This window comes from Rana temporaria, chromosome 11, assembly GCF_905171775.1.
Source record: "Rana temporaria chromosome 11, aRanTem1.1, whole genome shotgun sequence".
NCBI classification, from domain to species: Eukaryota; Metazoa; Chordata; class Amphibia; order Anura; family Ranidae; genus Rana; species Rana temporaria.
The window spans coordinates 157510088-157532179 of NC_053499.1; the positions used below are offsets into that span (position 1 = coordinate 157510088).

General features: G+C 48.5%; 1 protein-coding gene across 1 annotated transcript in view; it reads left to right on the top strand.

Annotated features, from left to right (window-relative positions):
- SLC9A5 (solute carrier family 9 member A5) overlaps positions 1 to 22092 on the top strand; it is a 107564-nt gene that overhangs the window by 25458 nt on the left and 60014 nt on the right. Inside the window, exons 3-4 of the mRNA XM_040329522.1 lie at positions 12007 to 12170; positions 21603 to 21681. Coding sequence (XP_040185456.1) covers positions 12007 to 12170; positions 21603 to 21681 — 243 coding nt within the window. The remainder of the gene's footprint in view (positions 1 to 12006; positions 12171 to 21602; positions 21682 to 22092) is intronic.

Genomic DNA, 22092 nt, shown 5'->3' on the forward strand with positions numbered 1-22092 from the left:
CCATCATTGGTGTCAGTGGGAGGAATAGTGTCCTATCATTGTTTTTAGTGGGAGGAATAGTGTCCCATCATTGGTGTCAGTGGGAGGAATAGTGTCCCATCATTGGTGTCAGTGGGAGGAATAGTGTTCCATCATTGGTGTCAGTGGGAGGAATAGTGCCCCACCCACCATTGGAGCACAGGTGTGTGAGGAGGAAGGTGTGTCTGGAGCTGCTGTGTGAGAAGGGAGTTGCCTGGAAATCTATCCCAGCTCTCCTGGCCCCTTTTCTGGGGAAGCCATGGAGGGCAGCGGGGCCTCCCCTGCTGGAGGCTCTCAGCCATCTCCTGGGCCATCTGCTGACATGTCTGCCCCTCTACAAGCCTCAGCTGGTGATCTCTCTGCCCCTGGTGTGGATGAAGGCTCGGAGGCCATTCGGGAGCGAGTGGTGGCCGGCATAAAAGTCCTAAACCGGGAGAGGGACAAGCTGTACAAGCTACGTGCGGAGCTGAAGCGCCTGAGAAGGCAACGTGAAGGCTTACATAGCCAGAAACGCGGATCCATGGATCCAGAGATCCAATTGGCCAAGGTCCGTGTGGACCACCAGGAGACCATCGTGGCCATAATGGAAGGAAGGGATGGTCCTTTCAAGGAAAAGTTCTGCAACGACAAGAGGTTTGCAAAGGTGACAAAGGTGGAGGAGGAGGAGACCCCCAGTTCTGACCCCCTGCCCCCCCAGGGAGAGGTAAGCACCCCAATGCCTTCCCAGGACTCAGGAGGCATGCTGAGGGTGATCCAGGTAATGGAGTCTCCTGTGCGGGGGGATCAGATGGTCTTTAATGATGAAGATATTGCAGATGGTGTACCTGATAAAGTGAAGCCAGCTAAACCCCATGTTGTGAATAAGACTGTGTTTGTACCATCTAGCACCATGACTGATAATGTGCCCAATAATCGGACTGTATGCAGCAATGTTGTGTCTGCTGAGGCTGCAATGCAGCAAGAGATCCGTTCAGAAAATGACATTCCTGTGAAGGAACTGCAAGTCCCAGCAGAACCCATTAACCCTCCTGATGCTGAGACCAGAGCTGATTGCCCCACTGCTGGTCTGGACTCCACAGCGCAGCATCAGGCGACGGCCGGTACTGCAACAGAAACTATAATTATACCTGATGGGAATGTGTGTGTGGCTGATAATAATTATCCCAGTTCAGGTGGGATGGACAATGGTCCCATTTCAGGTGGGATGGACAATGGTCCCATTTCAGGTGGGATGGACAATGGTCCCATTTCAGGTGGGATGGACAATGGTCCCATTTCAGGTGGGATGGACAATACTAACTCTGTTCATGCAGATAAAGTGACTTCAGTGTGGGGTCTTGGCCCCAATAAACCACTTTCGCTCAGGTGGTACGCTCTGCCCCTGGTAGCTCCGCCCCCAAGCAGGGTTTTTCCTCTAAGAGCTACTACCTGGTGCCCCCCGGGATATGGTCTTGGGTCTCTGGCTTCTGCTGGGGCCCAAGACGTAATGTTGTCATCTTGAAATGGGAAGGTGGTGCAGTCTCCCCTGCACGGCGGTGCAGTGGTGGATTTAATCCTGGAAATGGGTTTTGGGGTAAATGATTTGTATGCTTTTATTCATGTGTCAGGGACGCGAGAGTATACAGTCAGTTTCACCAAGCCAGAGGGTCTTGACCTGTTCTGGGAACGATATGAGGCCCGGTGCAGGTCAAGACCCGAATGGGAGAGTCTGGCCCCAGTTGCGATTTCGCAGCAGTCAACAGTAAAAAGATCACTATCATCCTCACCAATGAGAGCGTCCCTGCCAGGGATCTGGAGGTCTGGTTGAGGAAACTACGGGGAGGTTTTGACCAACCCAGTAAAATATTAGATGAGCGTAACATCTGGACTGGGGATGGTCGGTAACAGTCAGGCTGGCCAGGGATGGAAATGTTGTCCGTCACCTGCCCTCCTCGGCTTTCATAGGGAGGGATAGGATGACCGTCTTCTACCCTGGTCAGCCGAAGCTGTGCCACCGCTGTGGAGAGAGGGGGCACCTTAGCTCCTCCTGTTCGGCCTTGATATGCTCAGTGTGTCGGGGTCAGGGTCATATGGCCAAGGACTGCACCCAGAAGATCAGGTGCAACCTGTGCCTGCGACTTGGCCACCCTTATAGCAGATGCCCTGAGGCCTGGCACAATATGGAGAAGGAGGTAGTGGATGAGATGTCAAGGCTGGACAGGATGGAGGGGGAGGCCCCTGGTGTACCATCCTCCGCTGCGGTGACCGACCCCCCTGGTCCTGCTCAGGATCCCTCCCCAGTTCCCTCCCCAGTTCCTGTGACCACCCCTTCTGTGTCTGTAAGTACTCCTTCTGTATCTGTATCTGTGTCCCCCCAGCTTACTGTACCCGCTCCTCTTGTGTCAGAACCTTCCAAGTCTGTGCCCCCTGAGTCAGTTACCCCCCAGAAGTCTATCCCTGTTAAGTCGGATTTACCCCCCCCACCAGGAGTGGTAGCGGGTACTAAAAAGGTCGCTTCAAAGAAAAAAACAAGGGATGAGGGCATCTCTGAGGCTGACCTCAAGTACCTGGAGGAGAGAAGGAAGGTTGGGCGGCGGAAGAAGCAGGCGGTGAGGACGGAACGGGGGCGGGAAGCTCTGGTGCCTGTCTCCACCCGTCGTAGGTCCGCTAGGTGGGACATTTCCTCATCTGGCGCTTCTTCAGAGCTGAGCTCTGATTCAGAGATGGAGTTGGAGGCGGCCTCAAGAAAGAGGGAGGCTTCTGGTGATGAGCAGCAGAGGGGAGCTAAGAAGCAATCCACCCAATAACCCAAATGGCGGTTCCCCCTCCGTTAAAAGTGGCGACAATAAATGTCGCCAGCATTAAGTCAGTGAGAGCTCGTTCTATGGCCTTCTTTTTGTTCAGCCAATTAGATGCTGAAATTTTATTTTTGCAAGAGACTAGGCTCACCTCCTTGGCAGATATTCATATGGCCAAGAGAGAGTGGAGGTATGGTCCATCTTACTGGTCTCTTGCGGCCGAGCCTTACGGCGGTGTGGCGGTGTTGTTTAAAACCGGCATGGTAACTGTCCGGCGGGTTATTGAGGTGGAGATTGGGAGATGTATGGTCTTAGACGTCCTTGTGGGAGGGCAGGACCTGCGCCTAATTAATATCTATGGGCCGCACACAAAGTGGGACAGGAAATGCCTTTTTACAAGGATCAAGCCATTTCTTTTTACATCCCGGCAAGTGGTCTTTGGAGGTGACTTTAATACAGTAACTAGGCCCAAGGACAGGAAGGACTTCAAGGACAGGCTGGGATATGATAGCGTTTTTTTAAATAGTATGGTTAGGGATGCTGGTCTTGTGGATGTGCACATTGCGCACCTCCCGGATGACACCGGGTTCACCTTTCATCGTGGTAATAGTCAGAGTAGGATAGACAGGTTTTTTTTGAAGGAGGCCTCTGCTTTCTCACCCCCAGTGGTGCTGGCAGTAGAGTTCTCTGATCACTGTATGCTATCTGTGGCCCTGAATGCTTCAGACGCCCCTCAGAGGGAAAGGGGCGTCTGAAGATTGAATTCGACTCTACTCAAGGAAGAACATGTTAGACAATCCTTTGAGGAATTCTTTCAGGCACAGGTGACCCTCCTGGACTTTTGTAGCAGCAAGGCTGAGTGGTGGAGCTGACCAAAAAGAGGATCGCTGGATTCTTCAGAGGCCTAGCCAATAGAACACAGTTTAATAAATACATGACCTACCAACGTTTGCGGAGGAAGCTGGATATTCTTGTCTCGAGAGGAGGAGATCCTGGGGCAATCTCCGAAGTGAAACTCCTTCTCAGGAAGTGTCAATATGACCGGCATGCCTCTTTGGTTCTGGAGAGGGACTATGGGAAGTACCACTCGCCTGACCCTTACCAGAACTGCAAACAAGGTGTAGCTGTTAAAGCGGTCGTTGGCCTTAAGGACAGTACAGGTTCCGTGACAAAGTCCAGGTCAGGGATTCTGGAGGTCGTGAGGTCCTTTTATGCCGACCTTCTTGGAAGGAAAGAGCTTTGACCGTGACAAGATGGAAAGCTTTTTGGACTCTACTCCAGGTCTAAATGGTGGAGATGTTCCATTGATGAATTTGACAGAGGAGATCACAGTTGAAGAGGTGATGAGGGCAATTGAACAGCTTGCCATCAAAAAGTCACCCGGACCGGATGGCTTGACGGCTGAGTTTTACAAAGCCTTTAAGTCTATTCTGGCCCCACATTTGGTAGAGGTTTTTAACAGTTGTCTTGCTGAGGGGGTGCTATCCCCTTCCATGAGGCACTCGGCTGTGATTCTTCTGTCAAAGGGTAAAGATCCTTCGATGATTGAGAATTGGCGCCCCATCAGCCTTCTTAATGTCGATAGAAAGATACTGGCGAAGATATTTTTCTGGCGCCTGTCGTCAGTAGCAGAGTCTTTGCTTTCTCGCCATCAGCACTGTTCTGTCCAGGGTAGGAGCACCTTCACAGCGGTGTTAGCTGTCCGGGAGGCCTTGGAGCGGTGCAGGGCTGCAGGCTGGGGAAAGTACTTGCTGACATTGGATCAGGCAAAGGCTTTTGATCGTTGTTAACCATGAGTACCTGTGGTTGCTCCTTAGTAAGTACGGTCTGCCGGGTGGTTTTGTTGATTGGCTGAAAGTCTTGTATAAGGGGCAGAAAGCTTCCCTCTTGTTAATGGTTGGGTTGGGCAGTCCTTTGAGGTTGGCTCCGGGGTGCGCCAGGGCTGTCCCCTGAGTCCCCTGCTCTATGTGTTTGCAATCGACCCCTTCATCAGGAGGCTAGAGAGCGGCATGTTGTGTGGGGTACCAGTGGGTCTCCCGGGTGAGCCGCCTTTGAGGGTTGTTGCTTATGCGGACGATGTATCGGTGATTGTCACTGGGACGGATGAGGCGGAGGAGGTGGTCTCTCTGACATCACGGTATTCTGAAGCATCAGGCTCCAAGATCAATCAGGAAAAGAGCGAAGTTTTCTGGATGGGAAAGGAAGGTGAGGGGTTTGATCTCCCGGACACCTTTCCAGTGCCCCGGGAAAGAATTAGATACTAGGCATTGAATTTGGTCCCGGCGATTATGGCCTCAAAAACTGGAAGGCAGACTGGAATTGCCAATGCTAAGGTGGTTAACTGGAAGAGATGGAAGTTATCTATGAGGGAAAGGGTTGATCTGATTAAGACCTACCTGATTCCGATCTTCTTGTATGTCAGCTTTGTCTGCATCTTGCCAGTGTCTCTCTATGCTAGGATCAGTAGTGTGTTCTTCCAGATGCTGTGGGGGAACAGACTGAACCCCATCAAGAGGAATGTCACCTACCTATCCAGGAGGGAGGGTGGCTTAGGTATGGTCAACCCAATTCTTTTCTTTTCACTGCTATTTCTCAAGTTTAACATTGGTAGTATGCTTGCAGTGGAACCTCCTGGATGGGCAGGCATATTTAGATCTTGGTTTAGTCCTTTTCTGCGACTTTGGGAAGAAGGTGGCCAAGTGAAGAATCGCAGGGGTCATCGTGGTCAGCTACCAGCCTATGTAGCTCCGTGCTTGAAGTTACTGCGGCAGTGGCGATTGTCGGCTGAAGATCTCAGATCGGTTCCGAGGAAAGACCTTATGAGTCGAGTCTTGAGCGAAGTCTTTCATGACCCACTGGCCTTAAGGGATTGCCCAGGCCCAGTTTTGAGGGTGGGGTTGAGACTGATTAATTTGGATAGAATACCTCCTAAATTTAGGGATCTGGCCTGGTTGTGCTTCCACGGGAGGCTCTATGTTCGGGGCAATTTGAAATTCCGCAGTGGGGTGGATCGTAGCTGTCCTCGGGAGGAGTGTGCAGGTGAGGAGGAGACTATGGACCATTTTCTGCTTCGTTGCCCTTTTAACATAGAAGTGTACAAACAGGTGGGGCGGGCGCTCGGTGTTCCTTTCCTCTCCAGGCTGGGTTATGCCGAGTGGGTGTACGGAGCATTCAGTACCGGTGGAGGTTTTTGTTTGGATACACTTTTTTTAGTTAGCCTAGTGGTCCGTTATTTCACCTGGAACGCACGGTGTCAGGTCAGCATTCGGCAAAAAAATCCTTCCTGTTGAGGTGGTGGTGTATGACATTGTGCATGAGGTGGGGAAGATTCGGGGGCTTGAGAGAGACAAGCGGGGTCAGGGGGCTTGGCTGAAGGCGTGGAGGGGTTTCAAGCCTCCCTGACTGCCAGGAGTCTCTTTCCCGGGTGTGGCTGTCTGTCTCTTATCACCCTAGATTATTATTTTTCATACATTTTTGATAAATGGCTGCGTACATAGGTGACGGGTTGTGCCTCTTAGGCCCTCTCTGCTGCTTTGTGTAAATAGTTTTGTAGTAATGTTTTGGTAGTGGTGTATATATTGTATATATTGTATATATTCTGAACCTGGATGTGTATTCCTTGGATTTATGTTTGAAGTTTTGTACTATAGTTTTGTTTTTTACTTTTGTATAAAATTGGTTGCTTGATTCTTTTCAATAAAAGATCAATAGTGTCCCATCATTGGTGTCAGTGGGAGGAATAGTGTCCCATCATTGGTATCAGTGGGAGGAATAGTGTCCCATCATTGGTATCAGTGGGAGAAATAGTGTTCCATAATTGGTGTCAGTGGGAGGAATAGTGTCCCATCATTGGTGTCAGTGGGAGGAATAGTGTCCCATCATTGGGGTCAGTGGGAGGAATAGTGTCCCATCATTGGTGTCAGTGGAGAAATAGTGTCCCATCATTGGTGTCAGTGGGAGGAATAGTGTCCCATCATTGGTGTCAGTGGGAGGAATAGTGTCCCATCATTGGGGTCAGTGGGAGGAATAGTGTCCCATCATTGGTGTCAGTGGGAGAAATAGTGTCCCATCATTGGTGTCAGTGGTAAGAATGGTGTCCCATCATTGGTGTCAGAGGGAGGAATAGTGTCCCATCATTGGTGTCAGTGGTAAGAATGGTGTCCCATCATTGGTGTCAGTGGGAGGAATGGTGTCCCATCATTGGTGTCAGTGGGAGGAATAGTGTCCCATCATTGGTGTCAGTGGTAAGAATGGTGTCCCATCATTGGTGTCAGTGGGAGGAATAGTGTCCTATCATTGTTTTTAGTGGGAGGAATAGTGTCCCATCATTGATGTCAGTGGGAGGAATAGTGTCCCATCATTGGTGTCAGTGGGAGTAATAGTGTCCCATCATTGGTGTCAGTGGGAGGAATAGTGCCCCATCATTGGTGTCAGTCGTAAGAATGGTGTCCCATCATTGGTATCAGTGGGAGGAGCCACATCCCTACTCTAGCAGCTGGGGGAGTGTAGCAGCTTAAAGGGTTAGTTCACCTTCACAGAAAAAAAGGTTAAGTAACATGGGGCACTCTTCCTGCACGCACCCCACACACACCCCTCCCCTCCCTCGGTCCCTGGTGTACTTTCCTCTGTGAAGGCTGTGAGGTCTTAGTGCCCCTGAATCTTGTTTTCTTCCTGCCCCTGATATAGCAAGCGGAGGGAGCAGCACCCAGATAAAGAGGAACCAAAAGGGGAAGTTCCACTTGTTTGCATCCTCCCCCCCCCCCCCCCCCCCCCTCCACTGCCACATTTGTCACTTTTTAGGGGGGAGAAGGTACCTGGTTTTGACAGGTACTCGCTCCTACTGCCGGACAGACCAGATTGATTTGGATTGGCCAGCGCCATTACGGCGGGTGTTCCTACACAGGGTACATTTGCATGCAGATCATCCTAGGTAACGCCCACGTGTGATGTTGATCCTCCCTGATTGGAAAAAAAAACTGAAATCCAATGACTGAAAGGGGCGGGTCAGAGACAGTCAGGCCGAGGAGAGCTGTCTGCCATCCTGGAAATTTGGCAGGCTCTTTCTGACTTGCTGCAGCTTCCAAACGCACATTGGAGAAGCTCACAGTGTTCTTTAGAACCTGCTTTAAGGCTCAATGAAAAACCGGGGCTAGATCGTAATTTTCTGCGGGCGTAACGTATCTCAGATACGTTACGCCGCCGTAACTTAGGGCGCAATTTCCGTATTCATAAAGAACTTGCACCCTAAGTTACGGCGGCGTAGCGTATGTGGTCCGGTGTAACCCCGCCTAATTCTAATGTGGATGATCTGGGCGTGTTTTATTGAAATTAAATGAGACCCCACGTATTTGACGTTTTTTACGAACGGCGCATGCGCCGTTCGTGAAAGAATCCCAGTGCGCATGCTCGAAATTATGCCGCAAATCGTCAATGCTTTAGACGTGAACATAACTTATGTACAGCCCTATTCGCCAATAACTTACGCAAACGACGTAAAATGTTCAAAATTCGACGCGGGAACGACGTCCATACTTAACATAGGATACGCCTCATATAGCAGGGGTAACTTTACGCCGGAAAAAGCCTAACGTAAACGACGTAAAAAAATGCGCCGGGCGGACGTATGTTTCTGAATTGGCGTATCTACCTAATTTGCATCGACGCAAGCGCCACCTAGCGGCCAGCGTAAATATGCAACTAATATACGACGGCGTAAGAGACTTACGCCAGTCGGATCTTAGCCTAATTTCGGCGTATCTTGCTTTCTGAATACAGAAAGAAGATACGCCGGCGCAGCTTTGAATTTACGCGGCGTATCAATAGATATGCCGTCGTAAATTCTTTCTGAATCTAGCCCCCTATTTTTATATTCACTAATAAGAAAACACGTGGCTATGACTTCAGTATCATGTCCTCGCAATATATGTCTCGTGTCTCTTTGTTTTTCTATGTTGGTCCCTTTAAACCTCCAGCTTTCCTTTCCAGGTTTTCATGTAGGGAGCGGTGTCACTCGGATGATACGGAACACAATAATCCAGAGCACTGCGCAGAATGTTTGTGTGTGGGAAACGATGGATAATGATATGCTGCTAGTGGAGACGAGAAAATAGCTGATGTTTCCATTTCAGGAAATCAAGTCAGATTTCCGCTCGGTCGTGTTTTCAAAGGGAAAGAGTCAAGGCATGCTCACCAATTATCCTATCAGAGTGCGGCAACCTAAGGCCCCTTTCACACGGCCCGAAAGAATGGTGCTTTTAGCTGCGGATTTTACCGCAGCTAGAAGCACACAATGCTTTCCTATGACATCATTCACACACTACGGTTACCTGCGGTTTTGTTCCCCCGCGGTTTTGTGCGGATAGGAAAAAATAGATCTCAATGCGTCCAGCTGCGAAATTCCGCAGCTATCGGCACATAACCGCAGTGCACTGGGTCATCTGCGTTTGGTATGAATCTTGAGGGGGAACTCCACGCCAAATTTTAAATAAAAAAACGGCGTGGGGTTCCCCCCAAAATCCATACCAGACCCGTATCCGAGCAGCAGCCCGGCCGGTCAGGAAAGGGGTGGGGACGAGCGAGCGCCCCCCCCCTCCTTAACCGTGCCAGGCCGCATGCCCTCAACATGGGGGGGGGGTAGGTGCTTTGGGGCAGGGGGGGCGCCCTGTGGCCCCCCCCCACCCCAAAGCACCTGTCCCCATGTTGATGAGGACATGGCCTCTTCCCGACAACCCTGGCCGTTGGTTGTCGGGTCTGCGGGAGGGGAGCTTATCGGAATCCGGGAGCCTCCTTTAATAAGGAGGCCTCCAGATGCCGCCCCCCACCCTAGGTGAATGAATATGGGGTACCCCTAGCCATTCACCTGGCGGAAAAAAATAAATAAAAAAAAAACACTACACAGGGGGGTGGATTCAGTAAGCAATTGCGTCTGCGTATCCATAGATACGCAGCGTAATTGCTTAGTTGCGCTGGCGTATCGACTTTTCTGTATTCAGAGAGCTTGATACGCCGACTGCAGCCTAAGATATGCGTGGCATAAGGCTCTTATGCTGTCGTATCGTAGGCTGCATTCTTACGCTGGCCGCTAGGGGGCGTTCCCGTAGTGGTCAGCGTGGAGTATGCAAATTGCATACTCACGCCGATTCACAACCGTACGTGCGCCCGGCGTTCGCATTTTACGTCGTTTGCGTTCGTCGGTTTCTGCGTTAGGCTGCTCATGCTATTAGCAGGAGCAGCCAATGCTAAGTATACCCTTCGTTCCCGCGTCGCGATGTTTGAAAATTACGTTGTTTGCGTAAATGAATCGTGAATGGCGCTGGACGCCATTTACGTTCACGTTAAAGCAAATGACGTCCTTGCGACGTCATTTGCCGCAATGCACGTCGGGAAAGTTTCCCGACGGAGCATGCGCACTACGTTCGGCGCGGGAACGCGCCTAATTTAAATGATCCACGCCCCCTACGGAATCATTTAAATTACGCGCCCTTACGCCGGCCAGTTTTACGGAGCGCCCCCGCAAATTACGGAGCTACTGCTTCGTGAATGAAGCGTAGTGCACGTAATTTACGGAGGCGTAGCGTAAAAACCGCACGCTGCGCCTCCGTAAGAGGGCGCAAATGTACCTGAATCTAGGCCAGGGTTTTTAAAGTAATTTATTAGTCAGCTCCGGGCCCCCCCTCTCTTCTTTAGCTCTTTTAAGCAGAACTCTTAGTTACATTGTTAAAGGGTTAGTTCACTTTTACCCCCTAAAACTGCCTATGCAATTCTCCTTCTCCATTTAATTATTATTTTCCTGCTAATTATTTTTTGTACATCTCTATTTTTTTTAATTATTAATAATTAACCACTTAAGGACCGCCTCCTGCACATTTACGTCAGCAGAATGGCACAGCTGAGCACATGCACGTATAGGTACGTCCTGTGCTAGTACCCAGCCGTGGGTCGCGGGCACGCGCCCGCGACCCGGTCGGAAGCTCCGGGACCCGCGGACCCGATCGCCGCTGGAGTCCCGCGACAGGTCCCCGGAGCTGAAGAATGGGGAGAGCTGCGTGTAAACACAGCTTCCCCGTTCTTCACTGTGGCGACGTCATCGATCGTGTGTTCCCTTTTTTAGGGATACACAATCGATGACGTCACACCTACAGCCACACCCCCCTACAGTTGTAAACACACATGAGGTCATACATAACCCCTTCAGCGCCCCCCCTGTGGTTAACTCCCAAACTGCAATTGTCATTTTCACAGTAAACAATGCATTTTAAATGCATTTTTTTATGTGAAAATGACAATGGTCCCAAAAATGTGTCAACATTGTCCGAAGTGTCCGCCATAATGTCGCAGTCACGAAAAAAAACGCTGATCGCCGCCATTAGTAGTAAAAAAATTTTTTTTTATAAAAATGCAATAAAACTATCCCCTATTTTGTAAACGCTATAAATTTTCGCAAACCAACCGATAAATGCTTATTGCGTTTTTTTTTTTTCCAAAAATAGGTAGAAGAATACGTATCGGCCTAAACTGAGGAAAAAATAAGTTTTTTTTATATATTTTTGGGGGATATTTATTATAGCAAAAAGGAAAAAATATTGATTTTTTTTCGAAATTGTCGCTCTATTTTTGTTTATAGCGCAAAAAATAAAAACCGCAGAGGTGATCAAATACCACCAAAAGAAAGCTCTATTTGTGGGAAAAAAAGGACGCCAATTTTGTTTGGGAGCCACGTCGCACGACCGCGCAATTGTCAGTTAAAGCGACGCAGTGCCGAATCGCAAAAACTGTCCAGGTCCTTTAGCTGCATTTTGGTCCGGGTCTTAAGTGGTTAATGACATTAAAAAAAAAATGTTTTAGAACCCGAAAAACGGTCGTGTGTACGCGGCATTACCAGCCTTTATTAACTGCGTATTCTCCTCCTCCATTTAATTATTATTTTCCTGCTAATGATTTTTTGTACACTTCTATTTTATAAATTATTCATAATTAAAACAATGTTTTTTGTTGTTTGCTTTGTTTGTTAATATTTTTACACCTTTAACACATTTCACATTGAAAAAGGCGCAAAAAAAAAAAAAAGTATTTTATTTGTAAATATCTTTTCAATGCTTTGTGCTGACAGCTGAAGTATAAACAAAAAAGTCGCGTTGGTGTTGGTAATTGGTACTAAAATAAAAAGTATCGGCAAAAAATGGATCCCTAATTGTAACCATTATTGCTTAAGATCCCCAGGTAGAAGCCGGTCTGATGGATTTCCTGCTCTTTGGAAGCCTCATTTCCGCTGTGGACCCCGTCGCTGTGCTCGCCGTCTTCGAGGAGGTTCACGTCAACGAGACCCTATTCATCATCGTGTTCGGAGAGTCTCTCCTGAATGACGCCGTGACCGTGGTAAGTGCTGAATGCTCCAAAGTTTTCACCCCCATTTTCCTGTGATGGAACAAAGACACGCTGTGTAGGTGGAAGCGGCGCACTCACTCAACTGTCAAACTGGGAGCAGCAACTGTGTCCGTGCAGCTGCTGCATCCCAATAAACATGAATAGGACCGCCTGCATGGGAATGCATGGAACACCTGTGCCAGGGCTCGACAAATCCCGGTCGCCAGGTCACCATGGCGACTAGAAATAGCATCCTGGCGACTTGGCTTGGAAGGTGGCGCCATCTGGTGGTTAGCCGTTGGTATTACAAGTTATTACCACCAGATGTGTGAGCTGGCGCCATCTGGTGGTGGCCGTTGGTATTACAAGTGAAGCATTACAAGTTAAACCGCAATTCCAATGTAATTTTTCACTATTTTCACTGCCATCTTCTTCCCTCTAATTAGAACCCCCAAACATGATATATATTTTTTATCCTAACACCCTAGAGAATAAAATGGCATCGTTGCAATACTTTCTGTCACGCCGTATTTGCGCAGCGGTCTTACAAGCGCACTTTTTTGGGAAAAAATTATTTTTTTTTAAATTAAACAATAAGACAACAGTAAAGTTATCCCCATTTTTTTTATATTATGAAAGATAATGTTACGCCAAGTAAATTGATACCCAACATGTCACGCTTCAAAATTGCGTCCGCTCGTGGAATGCCGACAAACTTTTACCCTTTAAAATCTTCATAGGCGACGTTTAACAAAATCTACAGGTTGCATGTTTTGAGTTACAGAGGAGGTCTAGGGCTAGAATTATTGCTCTCGCTCTACCAATCGTGGCGATACCTCACATGTGTGGTTTGAACACCGCTTTCATATGCGGGCGCTACTCACGTATGTGTTCGCTTCTGCGCGCGAGCTCGTCGGGACGGGGTGCGTTTTCTGGCTCCTAACTTTTTTAGCTGGCTCCTAGATTCCAAGCAAATTTGTCAAACCCTGACCTGTGCACCCCTGTTGGGCAAGCAGGTCCCTCACACCTGCAAGCAGTCAACAGGGGGAAGCCCACTGACAGCTGAATGAGTCATTGGTCTTTAAGGACACAGAAATGGCCTGGTCATTAAGGGGGTAAAAATCTTCTGGGGATGAAGTGGTTAAGATTTCTTAATCTGTTCTCATTTTATAATTTAATTTAGACGTTTTGGAAGTGATCTGCCCTGCTGGTCCCATCCTTTATTTATCGGCAGTGAGTGACACGCAGAACTCTTTCGTTCTGTCGTGTTGCGCTCTCTTGGCTGAGCCATCTATAGGATCGTTATTAGTATCAGATGGCATCAGAGCAGAAGACCAACTGCTGCAGTTATCTGCGAGTGTACTTATCGCATGTACTGCTAGCGTACAACAGATGTATCCGGACTGGCAGTAAATTCGCAATGGCTGTGCAGAAGAGCTTACTATTTAGTTAAAGTGGATTTAAATCCAATCAAAAAAAAAATATCTCATATAAGCTTTAACATGTTTGTAGTGCTTACCCAGGAGCCACTGGTGATGATGGGTCTTCTTAGTAGCTCAGCGGCTATACACCTGTTACTTTTAAACAGACAGTCCTTTGTGCACCACTGACCACTGTACTGCGTCGGCCGGGCGTACGTTCGTGAATAGGCGTATCTAGCTGATTTACATATTTCTAGACGTAAATCGGCGTACACGCCCCTAGCGGCCAGCGTAAATATGCAGTTAAGATCCGACGGCGTAAGAGACTTACGCCGGTCGGATCTAATAGAAATCTATGCGTAACTGATTCTAAGAATCAGGCGCATAGATACGACAGCTCAGACTCAGAGATACGACGGCGTATCTGGAGATACGCCGTCGTATCTCCTTTGAGAATCTGGGCCACTGGCTCTTCTGGGTCCAGAGATAAAGGCCCAGATTCACAAAGCAACAAGCTACGCCGACGTAAGTGCAAATGTGTGCCGTCGTATCTGTGCGCCGGACCCACAAACTAAGAAGCGCCTAAAAATAGGCTTAATCCCGCCGACGTAACTTGCCTACGCCGGTGTAGCGTGGGTGCACATTTAGGCTGGACGCATGTGGCGCTCCCATTAATTTGCCATTCAAATATGCAAATGAGGGAAATACGGCGATTCACAAACGTACGTGCGCCCGACGCAGGCTACGCGATGTGTGCGTAAGTTGTACGTCCGGCGTAAAGTTAAGCCCCATAAAGGAGGTGTAACCCAGCAGCAGACATGCAAAGGTCTGCACCAGGGAACACAAGCCGGCATATTTTACGTTGGACGTGTGTCTGGCTGGGCGTAGGTTACGTTCACACCGTAGGCAGTGATCCGGCGTAGTTTAGGCAGTTGTTTCGACGTGGTTGTGAGCATGCGCAGAGGGATGCGTCCACGTCCCGGGGCATGCGCAGTTCGTGATACGTATCTGTTTGGCACTCGGCCCATCACTTGTATGGGGTCACGCCTTAATTTGCATGGCTCACGCCCACTTCCACCTACGCCGGCGTACGCCTTCGAAACTTAGCGCAGTTTTGGGAGCACTGGCTTTGTGAATTCCATGCTTGCCTTTCTGCGCTGCGTCGGCGTAGCGTACATTATTTGCGTTTCGGCGTTGTAATGTGCGCCCATGCTCTGTGAATCTGGGCCTAAGTGTAGAAATGGCGTTTCCCCAAGTGATAGGTGCACAGTGGAGGTAACTATGTTATGTTTGTTATTTAAAAAAAAAAAATGAAACCTTTACAACCCCTTTAAGTTATTTAGGTGTGAGCGGTCTTTCACTTCTAACCAGATGTGTCAGTAGGGACCAAGCGGTTTTAGGAGTCGTGGCAGAAGAGAAGACCCATCATCACCAGTGGCTCACATTTGGGATACTGTAACTCAATGATAATGTTCTTGAGTGCACTCCGTAGTGATACCCCAGATACGGGTATCTGTAAGTGTTCCTAAGCAGGGTACCACTATATAGTGGAAGCAAACACCCGACACCTTAAGTTTAGTGTTGGTTGGCGTATGGTGGGGCCCTTCTGTCAGTGGTGCACAAAGGACTGTCTGTTTAAAAGTAACTGGTGTATAGCCGCTGAGCTACTAAGTAATGAGCAGTCCCCTAGCCTATCGGAATGAATGTGTTATGTACCACGTACCTGGTAGCCAGAGCCTGGTCGCAGGAGAAGGCCTCTCTTACGGCTCCGGCTCGCGAGGCCGCTGGAGTGGGAACAGCAGGCTCGGGAGCACGGCGGGGTAGGAGTGCCGGAGTAGTATGTAGTAGCTGTGGGTTGCCGATTCCTTCTGGAGCGGTGGGACTGGAAACCACTGAAGCGGAGGAAGGGGGTCAGCGACCCTAACTGGAGGTGCAGACACAACGGTGGTAAGATGAGCTGGTTAGTGGACAGCAGGAGATAGCAGAGTCAGACAAGCCGGGTCACAACGGATAATCAGGTACAGAAGGCTGGAGCGTAGTCGTAGTACAGGCAGGAGGGTCTGGCAGCGGTGGATCAATCAGAGAAGCAAGGTCAACGGAAGCCAAGGTCAGAGGTTGGAGAGGTACGGATGGTCAGCAAACCGGGTCAGAAGGTTCAAACAAACAATCAGGTTTCAGATGCAGATAAACACTCAGAAGCTGCAAATCAGACAGCAATGTGCTGGGAAAACAAGTGAGCGTCTAAAGGAGACTTGGCGCCAAGCCGAATTAACGTGCACACACACACGCTCCCGCCGGGCGCCTTCCCGTTGTGCACGCGCGCGTGCCGTTGGCGCACGCGCGACGGCGCATAGTTATAGGTGAGCGCTGCTGTCTCAACCAAATGGTGGTCCAAATGAGAGGTAAGTCCCTGACAGAATGTGCAGCGCTTCCGAAGCGCCGCAATATGGGAGCTTTTAACCCCTTCCTTGGGGTTAAAAGTGCCCCGCTAGTGGGCGAAAAGTGCCGCTTAAACGGCGCTAAAACGAGCGGTGCTTTAGAGCTTACGCGACCGCGGCCCCAGTGTGAAAGGGATCCTAATGTTCCACAGTGAGTATAACAAGCATGCTTTACTGCTTATGCACACCGATTGTACTGTTGTGGGTTTAGTAACACTTTGAAAAGGAAAGGTCATTTTTAATAACATACAATTACAATGTGACTTGTGTCACAATAGTATATTATTATTATTATATGCAGCGCTTTACAACATGAGTGCAGACAATACAATTACAAAGCAGTTTAATACAGGAGGAATCGGAGAGTCCTTAGAGCTTACAATCTAAGAGGCAGGGTCAAGAGATACACAAGATAATAATTGTCTGGGAGAAAATAAATGTACAGTTGTTAGGTAGGGGGGCCGGATAAGTTTTCAGAGATTGTCTAAAAGTGGACAGGGGTAGGAGATAGTCGGACAGATTGGGGCAGTGGCGGTTGGTGCTCAAATTTTTTTTTGGGGGGGCGCAAACAAACGACAAAACAAACAATTGCAGCCTCACTGTGCCCATCAAATGCAGCCACTGGGCCCATCAAACGCAGCCACTGTGCCATCAATTGTCACCACTGTGCCATGCCATCAAACGCAGCCACTGTGCCCATCAGTTGTCGCCACTGTGCCCTTTAATTGCCGCCACTGTGCCCTTTAATTGCTGCCACTGTGTCCTTTAATTGCCGCCACTGTGCCCTGTAATTGTCACCACTGTGCCCTGTAATTGTCACCACTGTGCCCTGTAATTGTCGCCACTGTGCCCTGTAATTGCCGCCACTGTGCCCTGTAATTGCCGCCACTGTGCCCTTTAATTGCCGCCACTGTGCCCTTTAATTGTCAACACTGTGCCCTGTAATTGTCACCACTGTGCCCTGTAATTGTCGCCACTGTGCCCTTTAATTGTCACCACTGTGCCCTGTAATTGTCGCCACTGTGCCCTGTAATTGTCGCCACTGTGCCCTGTAATTGTCGCCACTGTGCCCTTTAATTGTCACCACTGTGCCCTGTAATTGTCGCCACCGTGCCCTGTAAAATGCTGCCCCCCCCCCCACCCGGCACTTACCTTTCTGGGGTTGGCCATCCTCCTTCCACGGTCACTCGATGTCTTCTCCCGCCCTCGATGACGCTTCAGCCAATCAGGTTACCGGTAACCAGAACCGGTGAACCCGATTGGCTGAGACACATGTCAGCCTTATCCAAGGAACGCACCCCCCGTGCGTCCCCTGGATAAGTATTTGGAAGCCTATCAGAGCCTCTGGCCAACCACAGCCAACCAGCTGCCGTTATTCAGATGGCCGGCGTTTACCAGGGGGCCGGCCATCTGAATAGTCGGCGGCAGCGGCAATACATAATATGTATTGTATTCAGTGGTGCTGCGGGAGCGAGAGGGGGCGGCGCTCCGGCGTCCTCTATGGACGCACCGCCACTGGATTGGGGTAGGGAGTTCCAGAGGATGTGGGGAGGCTCTGGAGAAGTCCTGGAGGCATGAATGAGAGGAGGTGACGAGGCAGCTAGAGGGCAGGAGGTCTTAGGAGGAAATAAGAGAACGAATATGCTCAATTATTATTCTTTTTTTATTATTCGCTGTATTTTTTTCCATGAAAGTGGCGTTACCTTTTATTAAAACCTTTATAAAGCTAAGTCAATATAATCAGCTGCTCGGAATCTCATATAGCGGCAAAATCCAGGTTGATTAAACTGAACGCATATATGTAATGTTTGTCTAGAACACGGATTAAACCGTTTTTTTTTTTCCTCCCCTGGAGAGTAATTGGAACTATTGATCTGTTTTTCCTCGCTCTTTCTTTGCGGTGGCCGCCACACAGAGACGTCGTGTTCTGGAGGTGTTGTTCGGAGTTTGAATGGACAATAAGGTGGCACTTTCTGTAAAATAGGACAATGTTCGAAATCACGGGAAGAGTTCTTATGACAACCCTGAAGCAACGAGGCCGCGCGTTTTTCATACAGGTGGTAAAACAACAAAATAAGAACATTGTTTCCTTTTCAAAGAAAAATAAACTCAATTCGGTCCTCATCTGACCTGGATAAATACCCCCCCCCCCCTCCCCCACTATCAACTGTGCCAGGAAGTTGGTGGATGTTCACCAGCTTGTACGCCGATTCACTAAGATCTCACATAAGGAGTTAACATGCAAAGCTCCCAACTGTCCCTGATTACGAGGGACTGTCCCTGATTTGGAGCGATGTCCCTCCGTCCCTCATTCCTCCTCATCCGTCCCTCATTTTGGTCTGATCTATATAGATGTATATAAAATGCACTTTTTATCTTTCAAAAAGTGTTTCCCAGCGCTGAACCTTTTATCCGAATTCTAAATTGCTGCATTTGTACATTTTAAAAACCAATATAAAGGAATAGTAGTGGTAAAAAAAAGCCCTTGTGGATTTAATTAACCTTTTTTTTTGGTTAATTCTCCTTTAAGAGGGTGTGGCAGGGGGTGTGTCCTATGCCTGCATACGTTTGCTAGTAGGTGTCCCTCATTCCCATCTCAAAATGTTGGGAGGTATGAACTTGGTAACTTTATTTTAACCACTTAAGGAACGCCTCCTGCACATATACGTCGGCAGAATGGCACGGCTGGGCACATGCATGTACAGGTACGTCCTCTTTACGTGCCCAGCCGTGGGTCGCGGTCCCAGGCCGAAGCTCCGTGACCGCGGGACCCACAAACCCGATCGCTGGAGTCCCACGATCGGTCCCCGGAGCTGAAGAACGGGGAGAGCTGTGTGTAAACACAGCTTCCCTGTTCTTCACTGTGGCGCCGTCATTGATCGTGTGATCCCTTTTATAGGGAAACACAATAGATGACGTCACACCTACAGCCACACCCCCCTACAGTTAGAAACAGACATGAGGTCACACATAACCCCATCAGCGCCCCCCTGTGGTTAACTCCCAAACTGCAATTGTCATTTTCACAGTGAACAAAGCATTTTTTGCTGTGAAAATGACAATGGTCCCAAAAATGTGTCAAAATTGTCCGAAGTGTCCGCCATAATGCCACAGTCACGAAAAAAATCGCTGATCGCCGCCATTAGTAGTAAAAAAAAAAAAAATAATAAAAATGCAATAAAACTATCCCCTATTTTGTAAACGCTATAAATTTTGCACAAACCAATCGATAAACGCTTATTGCGATTTTTTTTTTTTTACCATAAATAGGTAGAAGAATACGTATCGGTCTAAACTGAGGAAAAACTTTTTTTTTTTTCATATCTTTTTGGGGATATTTATTATAGCAAAAAATATTGAATTTTTTTCAAAATTGTCGCTCTATTTTTGTTTATAGCGCAAAAAATAAAAACCGCAGAGGTGATCAAATACCACCAAAAGAAAGCTCTATTTGTGGGGGGGGGGGGGGAAGGACGCCAATTTTGTTTGGGAGCCACGTCGCACGACCGCGCAATTGTCAGTTAAAGCGACGCAGTACCGAATCGCAAAAACTGGCCGGGTCCTTTACCTGCATAAAGGTCCGGGTCTTAAGTGGTTAAAACGGATACCTTGCAGTAGTAAAATGAAAAATAAAATAAATAAAGGGAGCGGTTGTCATTTTTTTACTAATTTACAGCTCTGAAAATAAACAAACTGATTTTACACCCCCCCCCCCCCCCCCCCACACACACACTTTGCCCTCCGGATACAGGAAAACCTGTTATATGTTTTAATTGGGTGCATTCCGTCATTTGAACATCTCCCTGTGTAATCAATATCCTGCATGTCAATTTCTTTCTTTTTTTCCAGTGTGCGGTCCTGTGGGGGTTACCGAAAACTAAACAAGAATGCCAAACCGCGATCGATTGGCACCAATTTACATTTTACGAAAGTCTCTGCGGCTCCTTAGAAGTCGGAGTTCTGTATGCACGGCGCAGTGCGCTTTTTTTTTATTGCGCACTCGTGTATTGTCGGCAATGCTCGGCAACTCTCGCGCTGACGTCCTGTACGTCCAGGACGTGAGCGCGGAAGGAGCCGAGACTGCCCGACTATACACGAGTGTACTGCGCTCGGTATATGTCGGCGCAGTATTCAAACTCGGCGCGGGAAAGCGGGTATCAGCGTATACCGCGCACCCACGATTTTGCCCTGATTTTCAGGGCAAAAAAGTGCGCGGTATACGCCGATAAATACGGTAACATTTTTCTTCTTGGGTTTACATTCGTTTTAACATTCCTTTAGGGATTTATTAGATTGTGAGGAGAGTTTATTTCGGGTCTTATGAAAGTTATTTCAGTTCCCGTGGTACCAAATCTTCTGGAATTTCGGTAGTTTGTCCAGTAATATCGTTATTGTTTTCTCTGGTTTTGTTGACTGTAATAGTCTCTGTGTTGATTCTGCAGATTTCAATTTCGTACTTTTCCAAGCCTTAGCAATCGCCCCGGGTGCAAGTGGGCCTCCCTCAAAGTTAAGATGGACATACACTATATTAGCGCTTCACTATAACAACTAATATATTCTATAATACCAAAAGTATTGGGACGCCTGCCTTTACACACACATGAACTTTAATGGCATCCCCAGTCTTAGTCCGTAGGGTTCAGTAGTGAGTTGGCCCCGCCCTTTGCAGCTATAACACCTTCAACTCTTCTGGGAAGGCCGTCCACAAGGTTTAGGAGGGTGTCTATGGGAATGTTTGACCATTCTTCCAGAAGTGCATTTGTGAGGTCAGGCACTGATGTCGGACGAGAAGGTTCCTCCACTCGCTCATCCATGCCTTTATGGACCTTGCTTTGTGCACTGGTGAGCAGTCATCAGGGCCGCCATCAGGAATTACGGGGCCCCTTACACAGCTTCAGGCACGGGCCCCCTAGGGCAGAGAAATGGGGGGGGTGCTGACGCCTTAAATTGAGTAGCGTGGGGGCTGCCGTGAATTGAGACGCAGGGGGGGGGGGGGGTGACCTGGGGACCTCTGGGCCACTTACAAAAAAAAATATTTACCGTATTTTCCAGCGTATAAGACGACTTTTTAACCCATGAAATTGTTCTTAAAAGTCGGGGGTCGTCATATACGCCGGTAACCTAACATGCAGACCGCGGCCGTCCATTTTTCAAAAGCCGCACCTCCTCCTTCTGCTGTTCCGTGATAGGCGGAACACTCAGCTTCCCAGCAGAGCATGTGTTCAGTGTTCCGCCTATCACGGATGCCCTCTCATCCTCGGTCTCGGACGAGAGGGTATCCGTGATAGGCGGAACACTGAACACATGCTCTGCTGGGAAGCGGAGTGTTCCGCCTATCACGGAACAGTAGAAGGAGGAGGCGCGGCTTTTGAAAAATGGACGGCCGCGGTCTGACCGATTCTACATGTCGGGGATAAGGTAAGGGATCGTTATCTCATTATTTCCATATCTGTAATTAACAAGTAGCAATTTCTGATGTTTGTTTGATACATTCTTTTATTTCTTGTTCTGTACCTGTGAAGATTCTGCGCTCACTGACATTTTTTCCGTCTCGTGTTTAATGTGGTTATTTTTAACTTTTGCAGGTTCTGTATAAGGTGTTTAACTGTTTTGTTGAGATGGGCCCACACAACGTCCAGGCTGTGGATTATATGAAAGGTGTCGGTGAGTAATGTGGGACGTGATTCACAAAGTTTTACCTGCCAGACACGTTTTGGGATTAAAGGCAAAAAAAAAAAAAAAAAAAATTCTGAACAGGTAAACTTCTCTGCCTGTTCGCAATCCTTTGCAGAATGGACACGGAGCTACGCATGCACAGTGCCAGTGTGTCGGGATAAAAGACTCCCATGCATGCGCGGGAGAGACGTCTTCCCATGCCGGCCATCAAAGATGGCCCAAGGCCGGGGAGAAGAGGCTGGTGCTGACAAGGGACCTTTGAAAGCGTTGGACCCTTGGAATATAGAAAAATACTCTTGCCTTTAGTTCTGCTTTAAACAAATATCATTTCTGCAGTCTCTGACCATCTCTTGTATCATGTCTGCAGTCTCGGAACATCTCTTGTATCATGTCTGTCAT